Source organism: Numida meleagris, chromosome 7 (assembly GCF_002078875.1).
Source record: "Numida meleagris isolate 19003 breed g44 Domestic line chromosome 7, NumMel1.0, whole genome shotgun sequence".
Taxonomy (NCBI): Eukaryota; Metazoa; Chordata; class Aves; order Galliformes; family Numididae; genus Numida; species Numida meleagris.
Window position 1 is genome coordinate 21182482 of NC_034415.1, and position 22358 is coordinate 21204839.

The following is a 22358-nucleotide window of genomic DNA, read 5'->3' on the forward strand; positions in this document are numbered from 1 at the left end:
ACCCGTCCCCCCTCACAGACCGAACCTCCCTCACAGACCGAACTCGTCCCCCCTCACGGATCGAAGCCCCACCAGCCCCACCGTTACCCGTGTAGATGAAGTCCAGCAGCGTGTGGAAGATGCCCGCCTCGACGCCCGCGATCCGCACCACGTCCCGGCCCGATTCCTTCATGCCGCCCGCGAAGAGCGCCGCGAAGTACGGGCTGCTAGCCGCCAGCACCAAGCGGTGCACGGAGAACGCCTCGCTGCCCACCTCCAGCCTCACGTCGCAGAAGCTCTGCCCGACTCGCAGGCGATTGATCTGAGCCAGCAGGAGGCGGGCGTGGCGGTCCGAAAAGGAGCTCCCGCCGGCGCTGGCCGCCGCGGCGCACGCCATGGCGCTGGCTGAGGCGCCAACCTCCCCTCACGGCCTCACACCGCCCTGAGGGGCAGCACTCGCGCATGCGTAGTTCCGCCCGCCAGCGCCCGCAGCGGGCCGTACTCGCGCCGCTCCGCAGCGCATGCGCAGTGCCGGTGGCGGGAGTGCGCATCTTCGTCTGTGAGGCGTGCGGGTGGAAGGGGCTGCTGAGGTGGCCTCGGCAGGTTTCGAGGAGCGGCTGCCTTCGCAGTGTCTGATTCTTTGTCTGTGTGCCTGCCTGGTTGCTTAGCCCTATGGAGCCTATCTGCTTGCACCTTTGGCCACTGTTCCCACGGACCTGCTGCCTACTCTGTAAGGTGTTTTTTTATACGGGTTTAAATCAGTCTCCTGCTAGGTGCGGTCACTGCCTGTGATGCTGAGTGTGAGGGCAGTCAGCAGGTGGAGCAGGCTCTCCAGGGTACCAGGCCTGTTGGAGATCAAGAAGCGTTTGGACAATGCTCTCAGAAATACTTGGTTTTTGAGCGGCCCTGTGTGGAGCCAAGAGTTGGACTCTGATCCCTGCGAGTCCCTTTTGATTTGGGATGCAGTGTGATTCTCTGTGTGGTGACAGCGGCCTCCCGCACTGCCTTACGGAATCCCTGAGTCGTACTCCTCTCAGGCTTACCTCTGCTAGCTGGGTTCCTAGCCATTGTAAGGTGTTTGTGAGGGAGAAAACGATAGCCCCTCACTACAGGATGGCCCCTTGCTGTAAGAAGGACATGGAAGCCCTGAGAGTGCCCAGAGAAGGGCAGTGGAACTGTGAGTGTTCTGGAGCACAAGTGTTATGGGGAGTGGCAGAGGGAACTGGGGTTGTTCAGTCTGGAGAAGAGGAGGCTCAGGGGAGACCTCATCGCTCTCTACAACTCTCTGAAACGAGGCTGTGGTGAGGTGAGTGTTGGCCTCTTCTCCCTGTAGCTGTGATAACGAGATGTGATGGCCTTAAGTTGCACCGAAGTAGGTTCAGGTTGGATATTAGGAACATTTTCTTCTCTGAAAGAGCAGTGATGCGCTGGCACAGGCTGCCCAGGGAGGTGGTGAGGTCACCATCCCTGGAGGCGTTCAACAACCGCAGAGATGCGGCACTGAGGGTTGTGATCAGTGGGCACGGTGGGGTGGGGTTGGACTAGACATCTTGGAGATCTTTTCCAGCTTTAATGATTCTATGATTCTATTACATTCTTTTATGAGAGGAAACCATAGCTACCCTCTGCCTGGAGAAGTCCTAGAGAACGGAGTGGTGGGGCTGTGTGTCCTCAGCCGTGTGGCATCATGGCCAGTACTTCCTGAAGGACGGGCAGCCCACACACCCACTTTCTGTATGGCATCATGCTGCATTTGGGCCGTCCTCTTCATTCCAGTATGGGTGCCTCACCGCAGCACCTTGTAGTACCTTGGGGGTGCCTGGGGGTCAGAGCTGGTCCTGAGGCAGGGCCATCTTTGTGTAATTCACTGAATCACTGCATGTCTGGGCACTGACCAAGGGAAGAGCTTCGCATACTGAGTTTTGTACACGCATTCCCCGGGTCTGAAAAAGCCAGCACTGATTCAGTGACAAAAGCATCTCTCCTGAGTTTTCCACAACCATTTCAGCAACATGACATGCAGCCAAACTCAAAAACAATCAGACAGCCTCTTGGAGCACTTCCATAGCTATTTACTGTGAGTATGGGAAAAGAGAAACATGTCTGCTTACAGTTACAATGGTCATGGCCCCTCAGGCTTTTCTCGTGATTCAGCATTTTGTTGTAATAACTTTTAAATGTGCTTCCAGAAGAAATCTGAATTGTGATGGTCTCTGGGGACTGTTGCTTTCTCCATTCATCAGCATTTCATCTTGACATTAGAATTGTAAAATTACCTTTTGTGCTGGTCTTAAAAAAAAATCCATAGAAAATATATACCTAGATAGAAAAGTAAGGTTTCTGCAAGTGCACGCGTTGGGTGCATGCTGATATGGCTCAATCTAAATTTTAAGCTAGGCTAATAAATACTTTGAGATTTTTTCTTTCATTGATGAATCAGTAAAAGAATCCAGAGCCGTCTTTGTGCTGACATTTTATTCATCGGAAGTGGCCTGTGAGTAAAAGGCTTAGAATTCTTCTCAGTGCTCAGGCGCAGGCTGATGTCAGCTGTTAGACACTTGGCCAGCATTAGGATTTCACACCATGGCGCCAAATTTACAGGCACAGAATAGCATTGTTGAGACTGCTAATTTTGCCCTGAAGGCCTGTCCTATACTGTATTAATGTGGCTGACTAGCTCTACGTACAGAAGAGGGCACTGCTTCAGCGCGTTTGTTTTATAACCACGCAGGAGCCATACAAGATGGAGCTAATGCTCCCATGTGCTACTGTGCATCTCCTAAGACAAACTGTAGTTTTTTGGTACTAAGTCTGTAAGTACATTTGACACAGTACAATTTCACTCTGTAATGAGAAGCATTTTGATTGATACCAATAATGACAATGCAGTGAAGGAATTAAAAATGACTTCAGTTTTAAATTAATAGATTCCTAACGTGGTATTTGTCAGTAAGCCAGCTGAGTACTGACTGACCTATAGGACAGGTGACAAAAAAGGCATGGTCAGTACTCCTCTGTGTGCCCCTCTGCCCACACCTGCACAGAAGTGCTGCTGTCGCAATACCGAGACCTCTCAGCGAGAATAATCTGACAAACAAGCTTTTTAGGCTTTCTCTTGAAAAAGCCCTGTGCTGTGCCAGGGGGCCGAAGCACTGCAGTCTTCCTTGGGGTATCTGATGGAATCTCCTGGCTGCTCAGACTTCACTGGTTGAGGGCTTCTCTGGAAAACCTTTCCAGATGCCTGGACAGTGTCCTGCTGAGTAAGGTGTCTGCTCCCTCTCTCAAATCCTGCAGATGGTGCTGTCTGTACAGGGTGATACTTTCTGAACGTGCAGCAAAAATGGGTGTCTAATAAGTGTTTCTTGTGTGGGTGTTGTAGTTCTGGGTTAGAGGAAGGTCTTTGTTAGGTATTTTTTTTTCTTGAACTCCATAAGATGAAGGGCTTTTAGTCTCAAAAAATCTACAAGAACAATGATTGATTTGAAAGTGCAGCTTTATTTTGCTGTCTCCTGTCAAAACCCTGTACCTATAGCTTTGGGGATCATTCTGACACAGTGTTTAAGGAATAACCCCAAAGGGATCCTTATGATACTTGACTGCTGAAGTTCTCTGTTGCAGAGGAGATGTGAAACTCAGACCTTGGCTATTTGTAGGTATGACAAACCTTGTGCAATGCTTTGTGATAGGGAATCACTTTTCAGTTGCTGTTCTTCAGCTCTTCTCTCATTACCCTCTATAGCTACCGTTTGTATTGTAATACACTTGACCTATCAGATGAGGAGTGTTGAATGGCCTCACCAAAAAAGAAAGGTGCTTACATTGTGCTTTGGTGTCCAGCTCACAAAACTCTCATAGGATGCAACCATTTTTGCTCCATTTCCCTACATTTCATAAGAACTTGAAGTAAAACTTCTAGGGAAGCTGAAACTAGAGAAGTACAGAACCATGAGAGTTTATGCAGATTAGAAATATCTTTAGTGCGCTGAACTATGCTTTTTACACTTCCAAGATGCCTTCTCTGTGTTAAGGCCTAAGCTTGCCCATATGTCACATGGATACCATGGCATGCATAAAGCAATGATGCAGATCATCAGTCTCAGCCGATGCGTGTTTTCTTAGTGAAGTGGTGGAGTTATGTGCCATGTGATGAGTCCCTATGGAACTGGTAATCATGTTGTCTACTCTCTGTCAAAAGCCTCTAATGACCCACAAGCACTAGATTCTAACTAGATACCCACACAAACTTCTTGGCTTAGGTGTACTGAAGCCTTAGTGGCTGAAGAAGCTTTCCTTCAGGGCCTGGATGTTTCCCATCTTAGCGGGAAAATTCATTGTGCTTTACAGGGAGATAACACATTTTCCAGACTTAAGGCAGATACGAGAAGACTCTCTTGGCAGAATTGGGCCAGGCCCATGAGCTGTTACCTTTATTCCTGCAAGAAATAATGAATCTTAACAATTATTTGTGTGTGTGTATGGTAAAGATCTGAACTGGAGTTGATCAAAGATGGAGAACAAGAGAGGTCTTCAAAGTTAGCTTTTCTGCATAGGCAGTCCCAGGACATATGATTTGTGTGAAAACTTGAGGTTTTCTTCCTCCTCCCCTGCCTTCCAATCCTCAGCCTCTGTGAACTTTTTTGTCTATTTTGGAATTAGTTGATTAAGTACTTTTATTACTCTCACTGTAATATGGCTTCGGGTAAGGGTGACATTAAAGTAACTGCCTGATAACAGAGTTGTCAGTTTAAACAGGTTTAGCATTCTTAAACTTGCTATTGAGAAACTATCAAGCATCCACTTAGCACTGAGAAGCAGGCTGTGCTAGAGTCCAGCTGAATGGGACAATGCCCTCCAATGAGCACCCAGACCCAGCAGAGCCACCTGGCAGACAGCGCAACTGGGGAGCATGTCTGAGCTGCAAGAGCCTCCAGAGGGATTGTGATGTTCACAGATAATGGCTTGTGATTTCAGGAGCACTGGTAGTATTTCAGCACTGTGCTGCAAGCTGCACCTTCACAACTAGTCTTGGTTGGAGAGCTGATGGGTGTCCGATACAAAACATTCAGAAAAAGAAAAATCTTCAAAGTGTGTTCCAGCAATTCAAGTATTGTCATCTGACCTACTTGTGTGGAGAGGTTTATGTTCTGGGTACACTTACCTAGCAGGAGGTTTGTTGAAATTCCAGTGAAATAGGAACGTTGTGCAACACGTGGCTACAGTTCCCCACTGGTTGAAAGATTCTTGTTTAAGCCATTGGTCTGGAGCAATTCCATGCAACTCGGTTTAAAGTAAACATCCTGGATGCAGTGTGTCAGATACTAACACAATATTGTTTTAGTTTTTCTCATTTCTCCTATGGGAATAATCATTCCATGAAGAAGGAAAGTGATCTAATGAGAGAATTAACTCAAGAGCTTGAACATGGAATTAATCACAGCTGTCTGAGAGGGGAACCAAGGCAAACTCCACAGAGAGCTCACTGCATTTCCAAGGAAGGAGGCCAAAAGAATACTAAGACTCAGATAGCAGCTGGTGATCAAGACAGAGGTAGGAGAGATATGCTTTTAGTAGCTAAAGGGAAGCAAAACTGTGCAGCAGGAAAAGTTTCCTCCTTTCAGTTCTATGAGATGTTGAATTTCAGTAGGAAGGGATCTTTGCAGATTTTTCCTGGGGGTGTGGGAAAGTGCCAGATGGTTAGGGTCTGATCCTCACTGCGTCTTCATGCTTACCTGAAGTAAGTGATTGATTTCATAGGCTGGCTTTTTTTTCACTGTTTGCTGGGAGTTGTCCTGCAGTTTCACACTGACCTGCTCCCTAAGGTGACTTTACTGAAGGTGAAAGTCTTTTTTGTCAAAAAGAACAATGAGTTGTGCTAGAGAATCATCAGTCTTCAGGCTCATAGGACATTTAATTTTGCAATTAGTGAATTTTGACGATGTTTCAAATTGTAATCCAAATCATAATGCCTTTTGGACTGTTTACTTAACTTTTCTTGTCCAAATTACTGTGTTGCCTTGGATAATAAAGTAGAGGAAACACGCAACAGATCTCTGAGCTGTCTAGAGTATGTGGCAAATTTTAAGTAGAATCCGGGTTATGTGGAATGTTTGAATGGAAGAAAGGGAGGAAAAGTAATAATAATGTGCATAAATTCAACTAGTTTTATCCCCTTTATTTTATATAGTTGTTATATCAATACTAGGAGCATCTTCTTTCTCTCAGAAGATATTGCACTTGCATTGACAGAACCTGTGAGCTGGTTTTCTTGAGAAGATGGATAGAGTTAAATCTCAGTGGGAAGGGACCTCTGCCTGATACCCACCACATTCCACAGCCTGTGCGTGTAGTGGGGTCATTCCACAAGCAGTGCCTCTGTGGAATGTGAGATACGTCGTGAAGTCTGTGAGTAATTGCTAGGAGGATATTTGCGAGGTCTGTGTGCTCTATGAGTCAGGACATCCAGGGTTCTGTGTATACTGAAGTCTTAAAAGATTAAAACTTCCACAGAATGATGTTTCGACTGTAAATGGCGTTGGTGGCTAATACTTGTCCCAGCTGCTTGGCTGCTCTGCTGTTCCATTGCTGTGTATCTCTCTGCTTTTTTTTTTTCTCCTTGATTTACCTTTCTTCAGTGCAAGCATTTTTCATCTCCCTTTGTAGAATTTCACCTTTAGGGGCTTGGACTAATTCTCTGGTCAGAGAAAATCATTTCTATGCTACTCTTATCCTACAAAGTGTTTGTAAAATGTCTGCGTAATTGTCTAGAATAGGAGCAAACCCTTTGGGATTCTGAAGAAAAGACTTGTCTGAATTTAATGACAACATAAACACAGTGATAGTGTAATTCATTTGTAACCGGTTCTGAGCCTCTGTTACAGTGTTACCGTTTGCACTTCAGTTTTCTCTGTTGCCTCATCAGAATGCCACATCAAATGTTACCAAAATCCTTCAAAAGCCCTGTCTCATCTACAGCTTTCTCCTTTGTCAGCAGGCTGGTTGTATCTCAGGCAGGAAAATTAGCCTGATGTTATTTGTTTGAAAAAAGCTAACAATGATAATGTTTATCATCTTGTTATTGTTTAAGGTGCATGGAAATGCACTGTTTAATAACTTGTTCTATTGTGTTTTTTTTTTTTCCTTGATGTTCAGGTTTCTGCAATGTTTTATTCCATAAAATCTCTCTTGTGATTTTTTTTACATGATAACTTTTGTCCAAGGTTTACCTTGCAAAGCACAACTTCTTTTCCAGGGTGAAATGAGTCTCTGAAAGAGAACTTGTTTGTGCCAGTCCTCGTTCTGCAACGCTTGCAGTGATCAGATAAGTGTTGTACTGACTCTATCCCACTGACTCAGTTTGCTCACTACCTGTTTTCCTCTCAGATCTATTTTGAAGATGAATTAATACTTATAAAATGCTGTTAGTGAAACCTGCATGTGAAAAATGCAACACCAGTTGAAAATGTCATCATTATTGATATTTATTATTTGTCAGAAGGGAAGCTATATTGCAATCAATACCAGTGGAGAATTGTGAACTATAAAAATAGGTTAGGGCTCTAGAGATACTGGAGAAAATTGTTGCTGGCACAACTAAATTGAAGGTGAGAACTACTGAGTAACCTGCTGAAGAAAGCCTTCTAGTGGCATAAGATACAGAGAGCAAGTTTTGTTAATAATGTTTAATACTAAAATATATGTAGAATTAAGTATTTGTATTGCAGAAGGATGATGAAGTCCTCTTCAGTTTGTGAGCAATTAAAGATGAAGTTCATCATCATAAGTAACATCAATAATTTTCAAGCAGCAGGCTCAGCTAACCTATACTAAACAGCTCTAAGGGAATCGTCGAGAGGTCTCATTTGTAATAGCTCCTGGCATGTCAGTGAAGTTTCAGAAGACTCATACTACTGTGCCAATATTTAAGGAAAGAAAATTAAGTAAGCAGAACAAGCAGGGTGACCCAGCTAGCTGTATTATGGTTAACGTGACACTGGGCTCAGGTGGCACAGTATGAATGCTGATGCTTAGTCATATAGTAAATAAGTCAATAACTGGCACAGATTTTTTTATTTTTATCAATTTTCTCTTGTGGAAAAATCCAAGTTAACTTATTGATAAAGTTTGTGAGTCTGGTTCCTACAGGTTAGTGTAGAAATGTATTTCACAACGTGTTTCACAAAGTATTTCATCTACCATAGGGACATCTTGATAAAGATCTTTGTGTCATTACATACAGAGACACTTCAGTTGTTGTGGTCCCTTGGTTGCGGTAGGATCCAATGCTGTTCAAGAGTATGCATGACCAGCCTCATGGGTTGGCCTGAAACTAAGCGTGGAAGAACTTTGTGGAAAGTGGTTTCAGAGTGATTTGGTTAGCTAGAGCAAAGAGAATAAAGGCGGATGGGGAAAATAGAGCAGAGATGCAGGCAGAGACAAATGTGCTAAATTTAACAAAGAACATAAAGGAAATGTTTGGCAGTGGCGGTGCAGAATAAGCTGGTGTTATGCTAGTGAAAGGGAATGATTAATTATTGAATTAATTTTGCATAGCAAAATAAAAAGCAGGAAATTTTCTGGTCTGATTCAGGTGCCTCTGCAGTCAAGAAGGACGGGAAAGAACACAGTAAATCAGGGTTAAAAGGACTGGCAGAGCTTTACAGAAGTGTATTTTCTTTAAGAATTAACTAGTTGTTCTTTTCAAAATGTAGAAGCGACAAGTTGAGTAGCCATGAAACACAGACGTGACAAAGAATCATTCTAAAAACAATTCAGTACCAGTAGGAATTATGCCACTTAACTATACTGAGAAGCAGAGCGTGACCTAATGGATCTAGCGTTACTATTGCAGCTGTGTGAAACCATTAAGGTAAACAAGCAGCCTAGGAAAGAGTGTGATGGATTTTTAACATTCTCCTAGTTTAACTGGGTGTGCCAAGTCATTGTTTCAACTGTGGGCCAGATTCTTACATGCTGTAAGGTACCCAGCTCCATAGCAAACACTGAGAGGATGCAGATTTTCACTTGATGATAACGTGGCTCCCAGAATTAAATCCTTTCATGATTGCCCTGGTGTTACCACTGTGGAAGGCAGTACAGCATGGCATGGAACTCTCTGCTCTCCAATGATGTCAGAGGAATTTTGCAAGCGTAAGTGAAACCAGGATTTCATTCATCTTTTCCTGAAGAGTCCCTCTGGGACTGGTGCAGATTTTGGTTTTACTTTGGCAGTAGCAGTGATACTGGCAAGCAGAAATACTGATGGGAAACCCCTTATTTGGGTTCTCCCTGATGCAGAGATCATTCTGTTTGTAGTCATTCCATGGGATTAGTTACACTCAAAATTATTCTTCAAATTCATGTTGTAGGAGACTTTTGTACTACTATTGTTTAAGGTAGAAGCCCAGAGCAGCAGCCTATGCATACTCTATACTGGATGTGTATGAATCCAGGGATTTTTCTGATACACCACAATCCCCTGTTATAGAAGTGTGCTTTTGAGATACAAAATAAATATGTTTTCAGTTGCCAATAGCCAGGCCTACTGACCCATTTCTGCCTGCAACATCTCTTCTTTGAGTAGAGTCGATTTGGTGCATTACTGGCATGGCCTTCCAGAGGTCTCTAGTTCTCACTGATACACCTTAAATCAGCAAGCACTGCTTGTGCTTCTCTTTTTGAAAGTCAACCCTAGAAGTTACCTTCAGGCTTCTAATTCACGTCACAAGGTTACACCTGGGAGCTTTGTGATGCAGATGCAAAGAAACTCAGAGAAGGATTAATATAGCCAATCATTGATTTATTGTGTTTCTTGGAAGTGAGGGATAAAGCAGGCTGGTGTGATACCCTGAGCCCAACCTCCACAATGATTTCTCTCCTCTGACATTCATCCACCAAAATTCATCTTGTCTCTTCCCCTTCCTCTTGCTGTAGTGCCTCAAACTTCAGGAGTTTCTTTTGGCAGGCATGCTCCTCACTGCTGCTGATGCTGGAGCTTTCCTCTGAGCTTTCAGAGAGGAGGTACTTGATTGCCACCATGTCCTTCTTGTTCATTTGCAAGCAGAGGCAGGAGGATTCGCTCACCTCAAATGATTCCCCCCACATATTCTGGCACATGTCGGTCCCATTTGCATACATCTGTGTGTAAAATAAGAAACACATCAATCACATTTTAAAAAGAATTGAGTTAAAATCAACTTGTATTGAGAAACACATCACTTTTTTTAGAAAGGGTACAAAATTATAAAAAAAAGTCTGCAGTCATTCACTGTCTTGCTCTGTGCTGTACTTCATGCCTTTAAAATGTTATTCAGTCCCACCACTGGCAAAAGAGATTTGCCTGTTGTGAGAGCGAGCGATTACACAAAGTGCAATGTGATGAACAGCCAGCCCTTTGTTTCCACCCTGGGGCTGACAGAGTAAAGCTGTGTGCAAGAAGCTGCACGACTTGTAGCATGTCAGGACACTCTGACATGTCTCAGGGTTTGAGTATTGCTGAAAGTGCCAAACTGAGTGTTTTGAAAACTGGACTCTATTTACAAGCTAGAGACAGCCCAGTGGAGTCACATCTCTGTGGGATCGCACTGTGCCTGCTGCAGCATATATCATGACCAGGCAGAATCTCACGAAGGAATGGGATGTAACTCAGAAACTGCTTGATGAAAAGAAGATATACAACTGTGGGCCCCAGCCTGCCTCCAAACAGCTTTATCTAGTGCCTCAAGGAATTGTAAACTGCAGCAACTCTCTGCAAGTGAATTAGTCCTGTTCTTGACGCTATATCATTTTGTAAGTCCTCTCTGTCACAGGATCTGTGCAGCCATACAGCAAAGATATTTCTTGTTTGCCAGGCTTCCGTTGCAACAATCTTCTGTCCTTCCAGTTTGAGTTTTCCTAAAGAGTGTAAGGTTTGGAGTTATGTTCAGCCGTAGAGTGGGCATGATATATACTTTGTCTTACCTGCATTTCTCCTGGGTGTTTGTTGAAGTTCAGTTTTTCCTGTTTCTAGAAGAAGCTTGAGATATGTCCCAAGTAAAGCTAAGAAGGAGTTGGGGTGGGAGTGATGGCAGGAGTAGAAGCCTTAGGAATTAAGAAGGAGAGACTGCTTATGACTGAAACAACTAGGCAGTTGGACTGACTGTGTCACTGATTCACTTTGTCACCAGGATCTTTTAGAAGGAAGCCATGTTTCATCTGTGGTAGCACAAGTAGTCCTTGCCCATGACAGCAATTCCCATGGCATTTCCTTTCATGCTGTAATTTCTGGGTTCTGAGCTGGTTTGTCAGTACAGCAGCACATACAAAGATCTGTGAATCTAGGAGAGCGTCATCTGTCTTTGTGGTCAGGAGACTTCTGCATGGAAGCTGTTCTGTGTGCAAACAGGTCATGATTACAGATTTAAGTCTATTATATGGAAGTGGGGCTGAGCATCTGTAGGCCAGCAGCTTTTTCTGCTCCACCTGTTCTCCACAAGTTCTCCTTATGAGATGTCTCCTTGTCTCCTCACATGCCACATAATGCTGGCTTGGATTGTGCAGAAGGCAGGTGAGATAAAAGAAAATCATCACGTTTGACTAAGAAATCTATCCAGTGCAAATGATGGAGAATCCATTCCAAATAGCCCCAAAGGCTCTAGTCTGTAATACAGCATTTTAGATCTCACCAGCTTGCTCTACGGATGCTACAGTTGCTGGAGGAGTGTGAAGGTTGGCTAGTGCACTGGGAGCAATGCAGAGTCAGAAACGGAGAGATTTCTACACCTGGTTCTCCCCTTGTTCTCCCTTGGGCAGCCAGAGCTTTCTCTTTCCAGCTATTCCTGTGCTTTTAAGCAGCATGAGACATTTTCTTCTAGTTCCTGCACAGATTCTGGATTTCTACCTGCTTTTAGCTAGTCACGTGAGAAAATATTTAAAAGCTGTTGTGAGTTTTCTTAGGTCCATATGCAAGAGTGATGGCTACATCCTATTCTTATGTTCCGCAGGTTCAGTAACGTGCATCGCGCATTCATGCTCTGATACTTGGTAAATTAGCCAGTCAATTTTGACCCTCCTCCAAACTTTGCTTAAAGGTCATAGCATTGCCAGAATGCTGCAGCAAACAAACAGAGCCTGCAGCCCATTTAACAAAAGTGTACTTAAATTATTGCTTCTGATTGTTCAGCTTCTTGGACAGAGTTCTGGTCTGTGCATTAACATTACTTGGGAAGCACTCTGCTGGGAGAAAAATGATAAAACGTGCTTTACTTTAGCCAGACCAAAACTGGCTATGAGCCACGTACATCCTTAATACTCCTCATTTGTTCCAAATAGTCCTTACAAACGCTTGCATATGTCACGTGTAGGATTGCTGTTTGCTCCTCTGCATTTGCTGAGGGCATCAGAGGAAAGTACCTGTCCGCAGTGCCCTGACGTGGGAGAACTTTTTGGGCCTTCCAGATAGCAGTAGCTTTCTTTTCCATGAGTTGAGCACAAAACAAGTGACTCCAGTGTTTGTATATAATTTCATTTTCATATGGGAAATACGTTTTTATAATTGCTCTGAAGAAACTTAATATTTATTCATACTTACCATGCGGGCCTATTTTTGGTTAAAAAACAAACAAACAAACAAACCAACATGGGCAGTGTTGGGTGTGGTTCCACTTAGTTTAGGAATAGCTGCATCTGCCTTCAAGTGATAAGACCTCTGGATTTGCTGCGTGTTTTTTTCCCAGCAGATGGTATATTTTCTTTAAGAAATAGGTACATGGAGATTTAAGTTTGAACCTTTCTACCTCTGGACTAGGGAGAGTTTGAACAGGGACTGAAGGTTATTTATGGAGATTCTCATTTTGCTTTCACTTCATCTAGAGCTACCAATGATTTAGCATATCTGGAAAACTAAGCTGCAGGTTTCCACAGCCCATTTGGTTTTTGGCCATCTTCCTGGCCCTGCTGATTAGTGTCGCTTCTGCAGAGCAGACACAAATCCTGCACTAACTGGACTGTGACTTCTATCTGTTGAACTAACTTAACTTCTGGATGTACACGAACTTGTACAGAATTCAAAACCATCAATCTGGGATCTCTGCAGGATGTACTACCAGTCTCTAAGAACTGCACTTAAGTTCTGTTCACTTCTTCAGTTTGGACTGGTTTTATATATTAACTGAAGTTCAGCTGTTAATGATATTCAAATAAGCGTTGCAGTTTTGAGCTGTATAATGTAGCCTTGATCCTAAACGTACTTGAGTCACTTGAGAGAAATCCCACGTGACTCTTGAAGGCCTGTGAGTCAGGTTCCAGGATACTTTGGTCCCACAAGTCTCTTAATTTCTCATTTTATGCACTTTTCTTCATAAAATTAGTTATCCCAACCATCCCAAGCCTTCTCAGAAAGCTGGGATGAGCTCCCAGAAGGCTTGTCAGTGCTGCTTTTTGACTAACAGATTTAAACTGAAAAAGCTAGCTCTGTCTAGCAATTGGCAGACACAAAGGAGAACGCACAGCAGAAGTATGATAGGTCTATGGAGAGTAAAAGGGAGGCCATTAGAAGACTGCAAGCACTTAGGGATTTGAAGCACAGAGAGGAACTCAAATGTGACAATGTAAAATAGAGAAGAGGGCAAGGATGCCTAATAAGTAAGAAAACCTGCCAAGTTCCTTAGTGATCTGGGAACTGACATCTCAGTTTTAAAAGACAGAGGTGTGTAAAGCTCTACACCATGTAGGAAATCTTATGAAATGTATTCATTGTCTCTTTCTGTTATATGATCCAGGTTCCTTTATCTTTTGCTTTCTGACCTCCACTATCCACATCTCCACATATCAGTGGTGCTGGAACATTTACTTCTGTTTCACGAGTGCTATGAATAGTGATTAATTAAATGTGTATGTATGTAGCGAGAGATCTACATAAATATAAATGCTTTAAAAATTATATATTTGAGAAATCTGGTGGTAGGTATAGGTAGAGCTTGAAATTGCTGAAATAAAAAACAATGTATATATTGCATTTTAAACCCACAGATTCAGGAAAAAGAAAGTACTTCATGTTCTTTTTTTCTGCCCCAACTGACCATGTTTTCTTACCTTACTGTACGGCTTGCATTCACTCTTACAGTGGTTTTCCCCACTTTCATCCCATTCCCAGTCCGTCAGCAAGTTACGAGCACAAATGGAATCATCTTTGCAGGCTTCGTACCTTCATGGAGATTAGTGTGGAAGATACAATTATTTTCCTCGGTGTTTTTCAGTGGACTTTAGGGACTCAACTTAAAAAGTCTGTGGTCTGCGCTGGTAATATGGTATGGTCACACAGTGCAGTTTATCAACTGTTCTTCAAGAAATGTGCACATTGCCTTAGCTTGACACGTACATAAACTCTGAACCAGACAGGAAGACCTAAATCCCAATGAAAACTAAGCAGATCAGCCACGACATTTCATGCTCACAGATTTAAGTAGATGGTTCATGTTCTGGGAAGCAACGTTCATTCATGGTGGTCTTTTCTGCTTGGTTAGGTTTGCTGATGTTACTGGGTAGAGGAAATACTTCTCAGGAGGGAGCTGTATGAATGCTGACCATCAGCACTGTGGCATAACACGGGTATCCTAAGAGTGAACTGGCACTTGAGAGAGATGTGGGGGAAATTTAGGAATTAATATGGGAAAGGGTGAATGGTAATTCTTGGGCATGGGATAGCTATGAGAATTGCTTACTGAAGTAAGGAAAACCTATAAGCAACAAAATCAAATAAGCTAAGGCTGTCAGCCTCAGAACATTTTGAAAGAAGTTTAGCTTGAAGTGCAAGAGGAAAGATGAATGTCATGTGAGGTGTAGGGTCTATGATTTTAAATTTTAAGCGATTTTAAAGTTGCAAGCAGTAATGCAAAGAAAAGCTTATAAGTGGCCCGGAATCAGTAAGGTATGAGACTGGCTGGTCTATGTGATGAGAGTTCTCACGACCTACCATCATCTTACATCATTTCCTTCCTTCCACTTCTTTTTATTTTCTACTTTTTGACTCTTACCTTTGTTAAGGTTCTCTTTCTGCAGGTCAGTTAACATCTACTTAAATTTAGTCCAAATGGCTTTGGGCAGTCTATTCACACCAGTAATTGGGAATGCCAACACCGTGAGGTGTAGCTTTCAAAAAGTGAAAGTAGTATTTATTACAATTAATGCTTTTGGGTATATTTTCTGTTTGTTTTTTAAATCTTCATGGTCATGTTTCCAAAATTACTTTGATATCACAAGGGCAGCAGACTTATATTTTAAAATGAAATATGAGGCTGTCATGTGGTCACAGAATTGCAGGAACTAGACGTTGCAGTACGTTTGAACGTGCAGCAAGGTAAGAATGTGCACATCTGCAGAACTGTCACCGCATAGTGCCTGGAAAACGAGGTCACAGCCAGCACACAGCCTGGAAGGTGTTGCTCAAGTACGAGTACTAATTGTGAGTGAGTCAAGGAGGTGCGTTTGACCCTAACCTTTTGTACTTTTTATTGCAGTGGTAGCCGAAGTGACTTTAAATATATTTGCACTGCACACAGAAACAATATAGTAGAATTGAAAAGTTCCTGCTTCTCATTTCCAAATTAAAGTCAATTTTCGAAAGTCAAGACCTTTGCTGAAGGATTGATCGGGTGAGAAGCTCTGCTGGGATTCAGTGACCCACTGAATTCTTACAAGCTCAGCTTCTCAAAGCTATTCTGACACGTTCTTTATTTGGTAAAGTATTTCTCAGCCCAACGAGTTCCCTGACTGGGATGCTTCATGGCCACTCCACAGCGCTGCTGGCACGCGGGTGGGGATAGGTGCAGGAAAGAAAGAGCAACTGCTGGAGTTTAGGAGAGGGCAGATCTGCTCTTACTGGTTTGTTTTTAAATTAGTGTCACCTTCACTTATACTTTTCAAACTTAGGAGTATGTATTTCAGAGTTTTACTGAACTGGGGTGTTTGTGCTATATCTCTGGCTTGCTTGGGAATCTGAATTAAATATGATTATTAAAACATTTATATTTTTATTCGCTGTTACCTATTGAATTGTTGGATGAGCTGTTTCCTAATTAGAATTATTGCCTGACCCTGTGGTTTGTTATGTAAGCAGGTAGCAAGGCATAATTCTATTTTATGAGCTTTTCTTTCTCTGTGGAAGTAATTAGGAAGCAAAGTTTATGACAAATCCTGGCTTCTGATAAGTTTGATTTTTTTGCTGTCCAGAAACTCATAAGTAGTTTCTTCAGACGTTGATTACAACCTGTGAGAATCTTGAACATAAATATTTAAAACATCCTCCCCAAATATATCAGCTCCCTATGCACAGTGGGTAGGGTATTTTTATTTTGAAGCTTTTTTTTGTCCTTTCTTTTTTTTTTTTTATAATTAGCTCTTTTTTCTGTTAAATGGCACTGGGTCATTTCACAGGTGGATGGGACAATGGCATGTGTATCGGGCTCTTTCAGAAGCAATAGTTTTAGGACTAGTGGGAGGAAGCAATTCTAAGACAATAGGAAGAAAAGGAAGGCCCCGAGCCAGTCAGATGGATTTCTTTTAAATGAAGTCACTGCTCATTCAGAGTCCTCTGCACATTTCTGGCCACAAAGCCATACAGTATGCAGCAGGCACACTCACGGCATGTAGAGAAAGTAGGTCACATCACGAGCAGCGCTGAAGGGACTCCAATGAATAGAACACGAAAAAAATGTTACTTTAAATCACCAGAAAGGGTAGGAATTCTGTCCAAGCTCTTCTCTCGCCTCAGGCCTTAAGCAGGGTGAGGGAATGGATTTGACATTGGCATTAGGCAGGCATACAAAGCAGCAGGCACAGTAATGGGTCATCTTCACGTTTTTGATTCAGGCCAGGCATCTGTGACGCCAGCAGGGGCAATAGATCATTGTTTGGTGTTTGCTTAGAGTAGAGCCTGTTCTCTACCAAGGAAAGGGGCTGTTTTTTTGTCCCTGTGCAGCAGCTCTCAATTACATACACATATATTTAATAACAATAAAGTTAGAAATGCGATTTACCTGGTGGTTCTGGTAGTATCCAAGCAACACTGAGGGCTTTGTGATATAATACTGATCCACCGTGTACATGGGTAGAAATCTCATAGATACTCAGGCTGGCTTAAACAAATTCATCATTGGGAAAAGGATTTTAAGTGGATGCAAAGTAAACTTGTTTGTTTTTTTCATCGTTACATTTTCACTGAATGTAGCAATTTGATGATGACTTTGTGTGCTACTACTGATGATTCTATACTTATGTTATTTCAGGGTACGTTTGTCTTAGATATTGATATTCTATTACTTTGCCTGCTAGACCTGTTTTAAAGCCCACTTGGCAACTCTGATGCTTTAGTATCCAAATGTTTTCAGAAATATTTAGTTTGGAGGTTTGAGATACCGAGTGCTGAGATATAATGTTCCTGCTCCAAGATTAAGGGCAAGTGGGTGCCTCTGCATGTCTCGAACTCAAAAAGTAACGTGATTCTATAATGCAGTATTTTGGGAAACAAAGTTAAATGCTACTCTGCTTGCTCATTACTGTTCTTGTTTGTTTCTCTGAGGTTCAGGCTTTTAGAAATGATTTTAGAGACAGGATGACAGAAGGAAAGAGTGAAGGGTAAGGATGAAAAATTTAGAAATTAAGCTGATTTGTTATATAAATTAATTGAGAACTAATAAAATTAACTAAATTAGCTGAATGGCTGCTTCCATGATTTCACAGTGCATTTTTAAAACACATAAATGTGTTGTATCATAATCAAGTATTTAGACTTAAAATGCTAACTGCACAAAGCTGACTTGAGGTGGATGCCTCGAGGGGCAGACGGGCCCTGGCTGCTCTTAGCATCCGAACCCAGGGAGCGCTCTCTCCCATCGGGCTGCTCTGGTGCCACTGCACAGCGTCCTCGTGGAGAGCAGGGTGCTGCTGCCTCCGAGCCCCTAAACTGGGACAGAGAATGACTCCATCCTGCTTTCAGCCTGGATGTTATTATAGGGCAGGGCAGTAGCTTGGCAGAGGAAAAGGTAGAGATGGCAAACAAGAAATGAACAGGAAAAACAAGTGAAAAGCCTTACAAGTGGTACAGCGCTACGGAATCTTACTGCCCGTAGTTTGGGAAGACTGTGCTTCATCCACCTGTGCTCTCTGACTCCCGAGCAACAGGCTTATTAAAGCTAAATGAAGACATTTGGATAACAAGGTGAACCTACCAGTCATCACAGAAGCTTTGACACAGTGGAACAGACTGAATAGCAGCAGTGTAACTGAGATTGATCCAGTGAGCAGCGTGCGGAGAACACCGGTAAAAGCACTCAATTTTCTTTGTGAAATCTTCACAGCTGTGGTGGGTGAGAAAAGCCTCAAATAAACATGTTTCTCAGCGTTAAGGCTGTAACTTCAGTTTTCTAGACCTGCTTTGATGTGGATGCAATACTACAGACTTGGAGAAAAACAGAAAAGCATCATTTTGCTGTTTGTATCATTCCTTTGGTATTGTGTACAGACTCTGGCTGTGCAATTACTATAGCCAACTAAAGAGTGCACAAACGTTTCCATGCATATTTCAGCCATATTTGTGTAGCTTTTCCGTAAACTTTTGAGGCCGTGAGTTTTCCTGGCACAAATGACTCAAGACAGTAATAAAATGTAGTTTAAAACTATAGTACAAAATATTTTCTAAGCCGTAGTCTAATGGTTTCATCGATCTTTATATTTTCCCACAGCCCAGCTGAAATTGCTTAAAAACAGTGTTGCTGCTCTTCTGGGAGTGGCAGGCAATAGCTGTGACTTCCACACATCTGTTTTTGCTTAATTGTTTTATACTTTCATTCCTTTATTTCTCTAACTTGCCGTGTTTCACAGCTTTAGCATCTAACAGGGTACTAAAAGTCTTAATTATGAAGACGGTCTCCAATTCTCCGTGGTTACCAAAGGCACAGGACTACAAGATTTTTTTTATTCTAAATATTCAAAAGTTTTATTTCTGGCCTCTTGTGCATTTTGTTTGGAAGATATAATCATCTGGTTGATCTGCTTTCTCAACAGAGGGAAAGAAGCCTGATCTTTATTGACTGGGGTTCACACTCACTGCAATGTGATGGTTGCTCTGTAGCAGAGGTGCAGCGTGGTCATTACCTACTGGGTTTATGATTGCTTCGCAATGCCAGATCTGGTTCTATATTGAAAGCAAACTTAAAAAAGCATAACCCTTTCTTGAGAAAAAGGCATAAATCTCTCTGCTCAAGAAGTATATACTTAAGGATTCATGGGCTTTTGTGAGAGGGGGGAAAAGAAGAGCCAGATGTTGCTCTGGTGTAGAGAAGAGATGATGGGAACCGGACCAGGCGGCGTTCTCTCTAGGGCAACGTGGGGACAGTCCAGCTGCAGGGAGTTAATGTTAGCCGTGTGGCTGCTCCAGCATAGCTCTAGTGAACCAGGACATAGACAACATCAAAGCTGACTTACGATTTACTGAGCTGCCCACATCTGTTCCAGTAGCTGTTGCTTACTTTAATTACTGGGGAACGAGCCAATTGCTCTGTGAAGTTTGCATAGCAACAGGAAGCTGTTGGGAATGAAACAAAGATGTTACAGTAAGGATTTTCTTTAACGCTCTGGAAGGCTAAAAATATAAGGTGAATCTCTTTGGTCCGTAACATGATCAAGTCTTTTGGTACTAACCAGCAGATGAAACCGAGCTCTGACATTTTTGTTTTTGGAAACAGCAGTGTAAATGCTAAGTGGGATGGACTGGCATGAGCACTGCTTTGTAAAGGTGTGCCCAGGAAGCCCCATGACATTTACTAGTGTTCTGCCAGGTGGATAGCAATTTTTAAAGTTACCGAACAGGAAAAGAGAATTGAAGAAATGTAATAAATATGCTTACTATAATTTGCTCAGTATAGGAGTTTAATTTTAACCTTTTTCAATTTGTGTGGAAAACTTCTTGTAATTGCAATCCGCTACGATTAATTAAACACTGCTATTTTTAATAACAGGGACAATAATTAATTCACTAGTACAACCAAGAGAGAAATACATGTTGTAAATATGCTTATACTTAATGTCAGTAGGCCGAATCCATCTTCGCTGTAAACTTTTTTAAGCAGACAGAGATTCCAGAAAAGCAAACTGCATTGGCTTTTGTAAAAAGATAATAAAGCCAGTGGGAGTTTTGCAATTGTCTTTAAGAACCAGAGTTTTACTTTTGATTTGCACGCAGCAAAATGACATTGAGGGAGGTTTTTCAAATGCAGTTTATTCTGCATCTAATACATTTTTCAGAAGCTAGAGGAATGGCCAGAACAATCAGCGTGTACAAAACTGGACTTCTAGTCTAGCTCCAGCAAAAACTAAACCACTCTTACATTCAGAATACAGAGTGCATTCACGCATGTTTGGCTCAGGACTTGGCTTCACTTTGTGGGTGTCCCCTTCCAGACATCCATACTTCTGGCAGGTAGATGATGTGATGACAGCAAAGAGGGTGACAGCAAACCTCAGCATTGTTGTTCAGTTCTCTTCCTGTACGGAGAGAAGTCTTTACTGATATCCTTTATTTGTAGGACAAGTCCTGATAGTCAAAAGAAGGGCTGCTGTAAAAAAGCTACATATAGATACAATTAAAATGTGCTCAGGAGAGGTACAGCTATCAATATTAGGACACTCATTCTCCCTTTCCTTTGCTCACGTCTAAACACTTACACTTGTGCTACGTATTTTCCATCTTTGGTGGCCTGTGAAAAAGCATTAGTTCAGACTGTATGTTATAGTTCTTCAGTATTTAAGAAAATGTTTTTAAATTTCTCACGCAGACATGAATTTATCATCCTACTGCTACACTAGATTTGAAGAAAAGATCGATGAGCTTAAACTTACAGAGTTCTTTTGTGCGCTGGGAAATTCCCCATTTAATTGTAATGCTTCTGTTTACAGAATTGACAAGCTAACAGTAGACTATAAGGTAGCACTTGAGCTGGATAAATTATGTAGATAACTTGCCTTCCTTGAGGTTATGCTCATTTATACCTAATAATCTGATCAATTATTTTCTCTCTTTTGTAGAGTTCAGTCAAAAATGCAAGATAAAAACCATTTTGTCTGCGAGACTAGAATTTCTGTAAGTACAGACTGCGTATTATTGAGTTATGCAGATAAATCTAGAACCTTCTCCATAAATAAATGCATAATTATTTATAGGTGTTATTAATTTAATCTTGAATTCTTTGGTTAGATATTCCCGATACCTTTTTAGAAGAGCTTTGCCTGAACAAGAACTGCAGCTCCTCTCTGCACCTAAACTTTTCAAATGTAAAGAAAGCAACATGTTACAGAAGAAAACTACCTGTACAATTTCTCAGTAGTTTCTCACCTCTTTTGCCGTCCTTCTGGGTGAAACTTCTCCCTAGAACAGAAACACAGTAAATTGCTTTTCTCGCTTTCCGCTTTATATACGCACCATCTGGCATCAGCGCTCCAGAATTTGTTTGCCCTGGAGAGTTCCTTGACCCTTTGAAATGCTAACATAGATTTATCTCAAAAGCAGATGGAATGACCAGCACATAATGCCCTTTTATTGCTTGCAAATGTGGACATAATAAACAGTAAAGTACAAACATAGACTAGAATTAGAGAAACAGCAGCTTTCCTGTATACCAAATACAACTACCCCCCTGCCTGATTTTGCAATAATTCCTTTTGTTATTAATTATTAGATTCATTTCTACAGCAGCTTCAATGGGCTCTTATCACAAATTTCACTGAATTAGAGACATTACAAACAACGCTTCATGTTTCAGCCTGACTGGCTTAATTTTGAGTGTAAATATATCAGCTTGCTTTGAGTTACTCAGTAATTTTACTGCAGCCCCTGAAAGAGAATTGGTCTCCTGATCCTCAGGCCTTTGCTCTTTGTCCAGAAGATTCCTTTTTTAACCTGCTGATGCTTGCCCTGCTTGCTCTTCCTGCCATAAATGTGCTTCCCAACAGGTGTCACAAGCACTAGGAAAAACTGTTGGGTGTACCATTGTCAGCAGTTGCTGACTGGATTTTGTTACAAGATGTGCTTTCTGCAGAGAGGATTCTGCATCTGAGCATGAACCATCACAGAAAGGAGACGTGCTGATTACAAATTGATGCACTTACTGTGATAGATCAAATCTCACTGAGCTCCCTAACTAGCAACACACCTTGCAATCATTTAGATGCAAATGGAAAACAGCATCTCTTCTTTCTATTTTAAAACACAGCAGTGGTTTGTCAGGTAGTAACTGTGGGTCAGTATTTACCAATCTTTTTTGCCTGAATAAAGCAAACATTGGCACAGTGGAAGTGTGGTGTGAATCTCACAGAGCAAACTTGTAGTATGATAATGATCTCTACTGAGCTGT

At 42.1% G+C, this 22358-nt stretch overlaps 2 protein-coding genes and 1 long non-coding RNA gene across 7 annotated transcripts in view; 1 reads left to right on the forward strand and 2 right to left on the reverse strand.

Moving 5' to 3' along the window:
- The window catches only part of IPP (intracisternal A particle-promoted polypeptide), a 7964-nt gene extending 7284 nt beyond the window's left edge, over positions 1–680 (reverse strand). The window contains 2 exon segments of the mRNA XM_021405589.1: positions 88–394; positions 396–680. Of these exon segments, the coding sequence (XP_021261264.1) occupies positions 88–394; positions 396–530 (442 nt within the window). The 5' untranslated portion in view covers positions 531–680.
- The window catches only part of LOC110402954, a 29284-nt gene continuing 7553 nt past the window's right edge, over positions 628–22358 (forward strand). For 3 of the 4 annotated variants that reach the window (XR_002441411.1, XR_002441409.1, XR_002441412.1), the window contains exons 1-2: positions 628–709; positions 21034–21088. This is a non-coding gene — a long non-coding RNA (uncharacterized LOC110402954). Of the gene's footprint in view, positions 710–4725; positions 5527–21033; positions 21089–22358 lie in introns of those variants that run through there. The other variant, XR_002441410.1, reaches the window with a different exon arrangement.
- LOC110402952 (riboflavin-binding protein) lies at positions 9755–21567 on the reverse strand. Of its 2 annotated transcripts, none has more exons than XM_021405611.1 (6): positions 21341–21567; positions 20337–20493; positions 19435–19534; positions 18180–18308; positions 14047–14158; positions 9755–10113 (listed from the first exon to the last, which is right to left on the reverse strand). In XM_021405611.1, the coding sequence occupies exons 2-6, from the start codon at positions 20473–20475 to the stop codon at positions 9877–9879; spliced, it is 717 nt and encodes a 238-aa protein (XP_021261286.1). In that variant the 5' UTR covers positions 20476–20493; positions 21341–21567; the 3' UTR covers positions 9755–9876. The 2 variants fall into 2 exon arrangements, with proteins under 2 accessions (XP_021261286.1, XP_021261287.1); XM_021405612.1 differs by having other exon boundaries at positions 20337–20575; positions 21341–21397.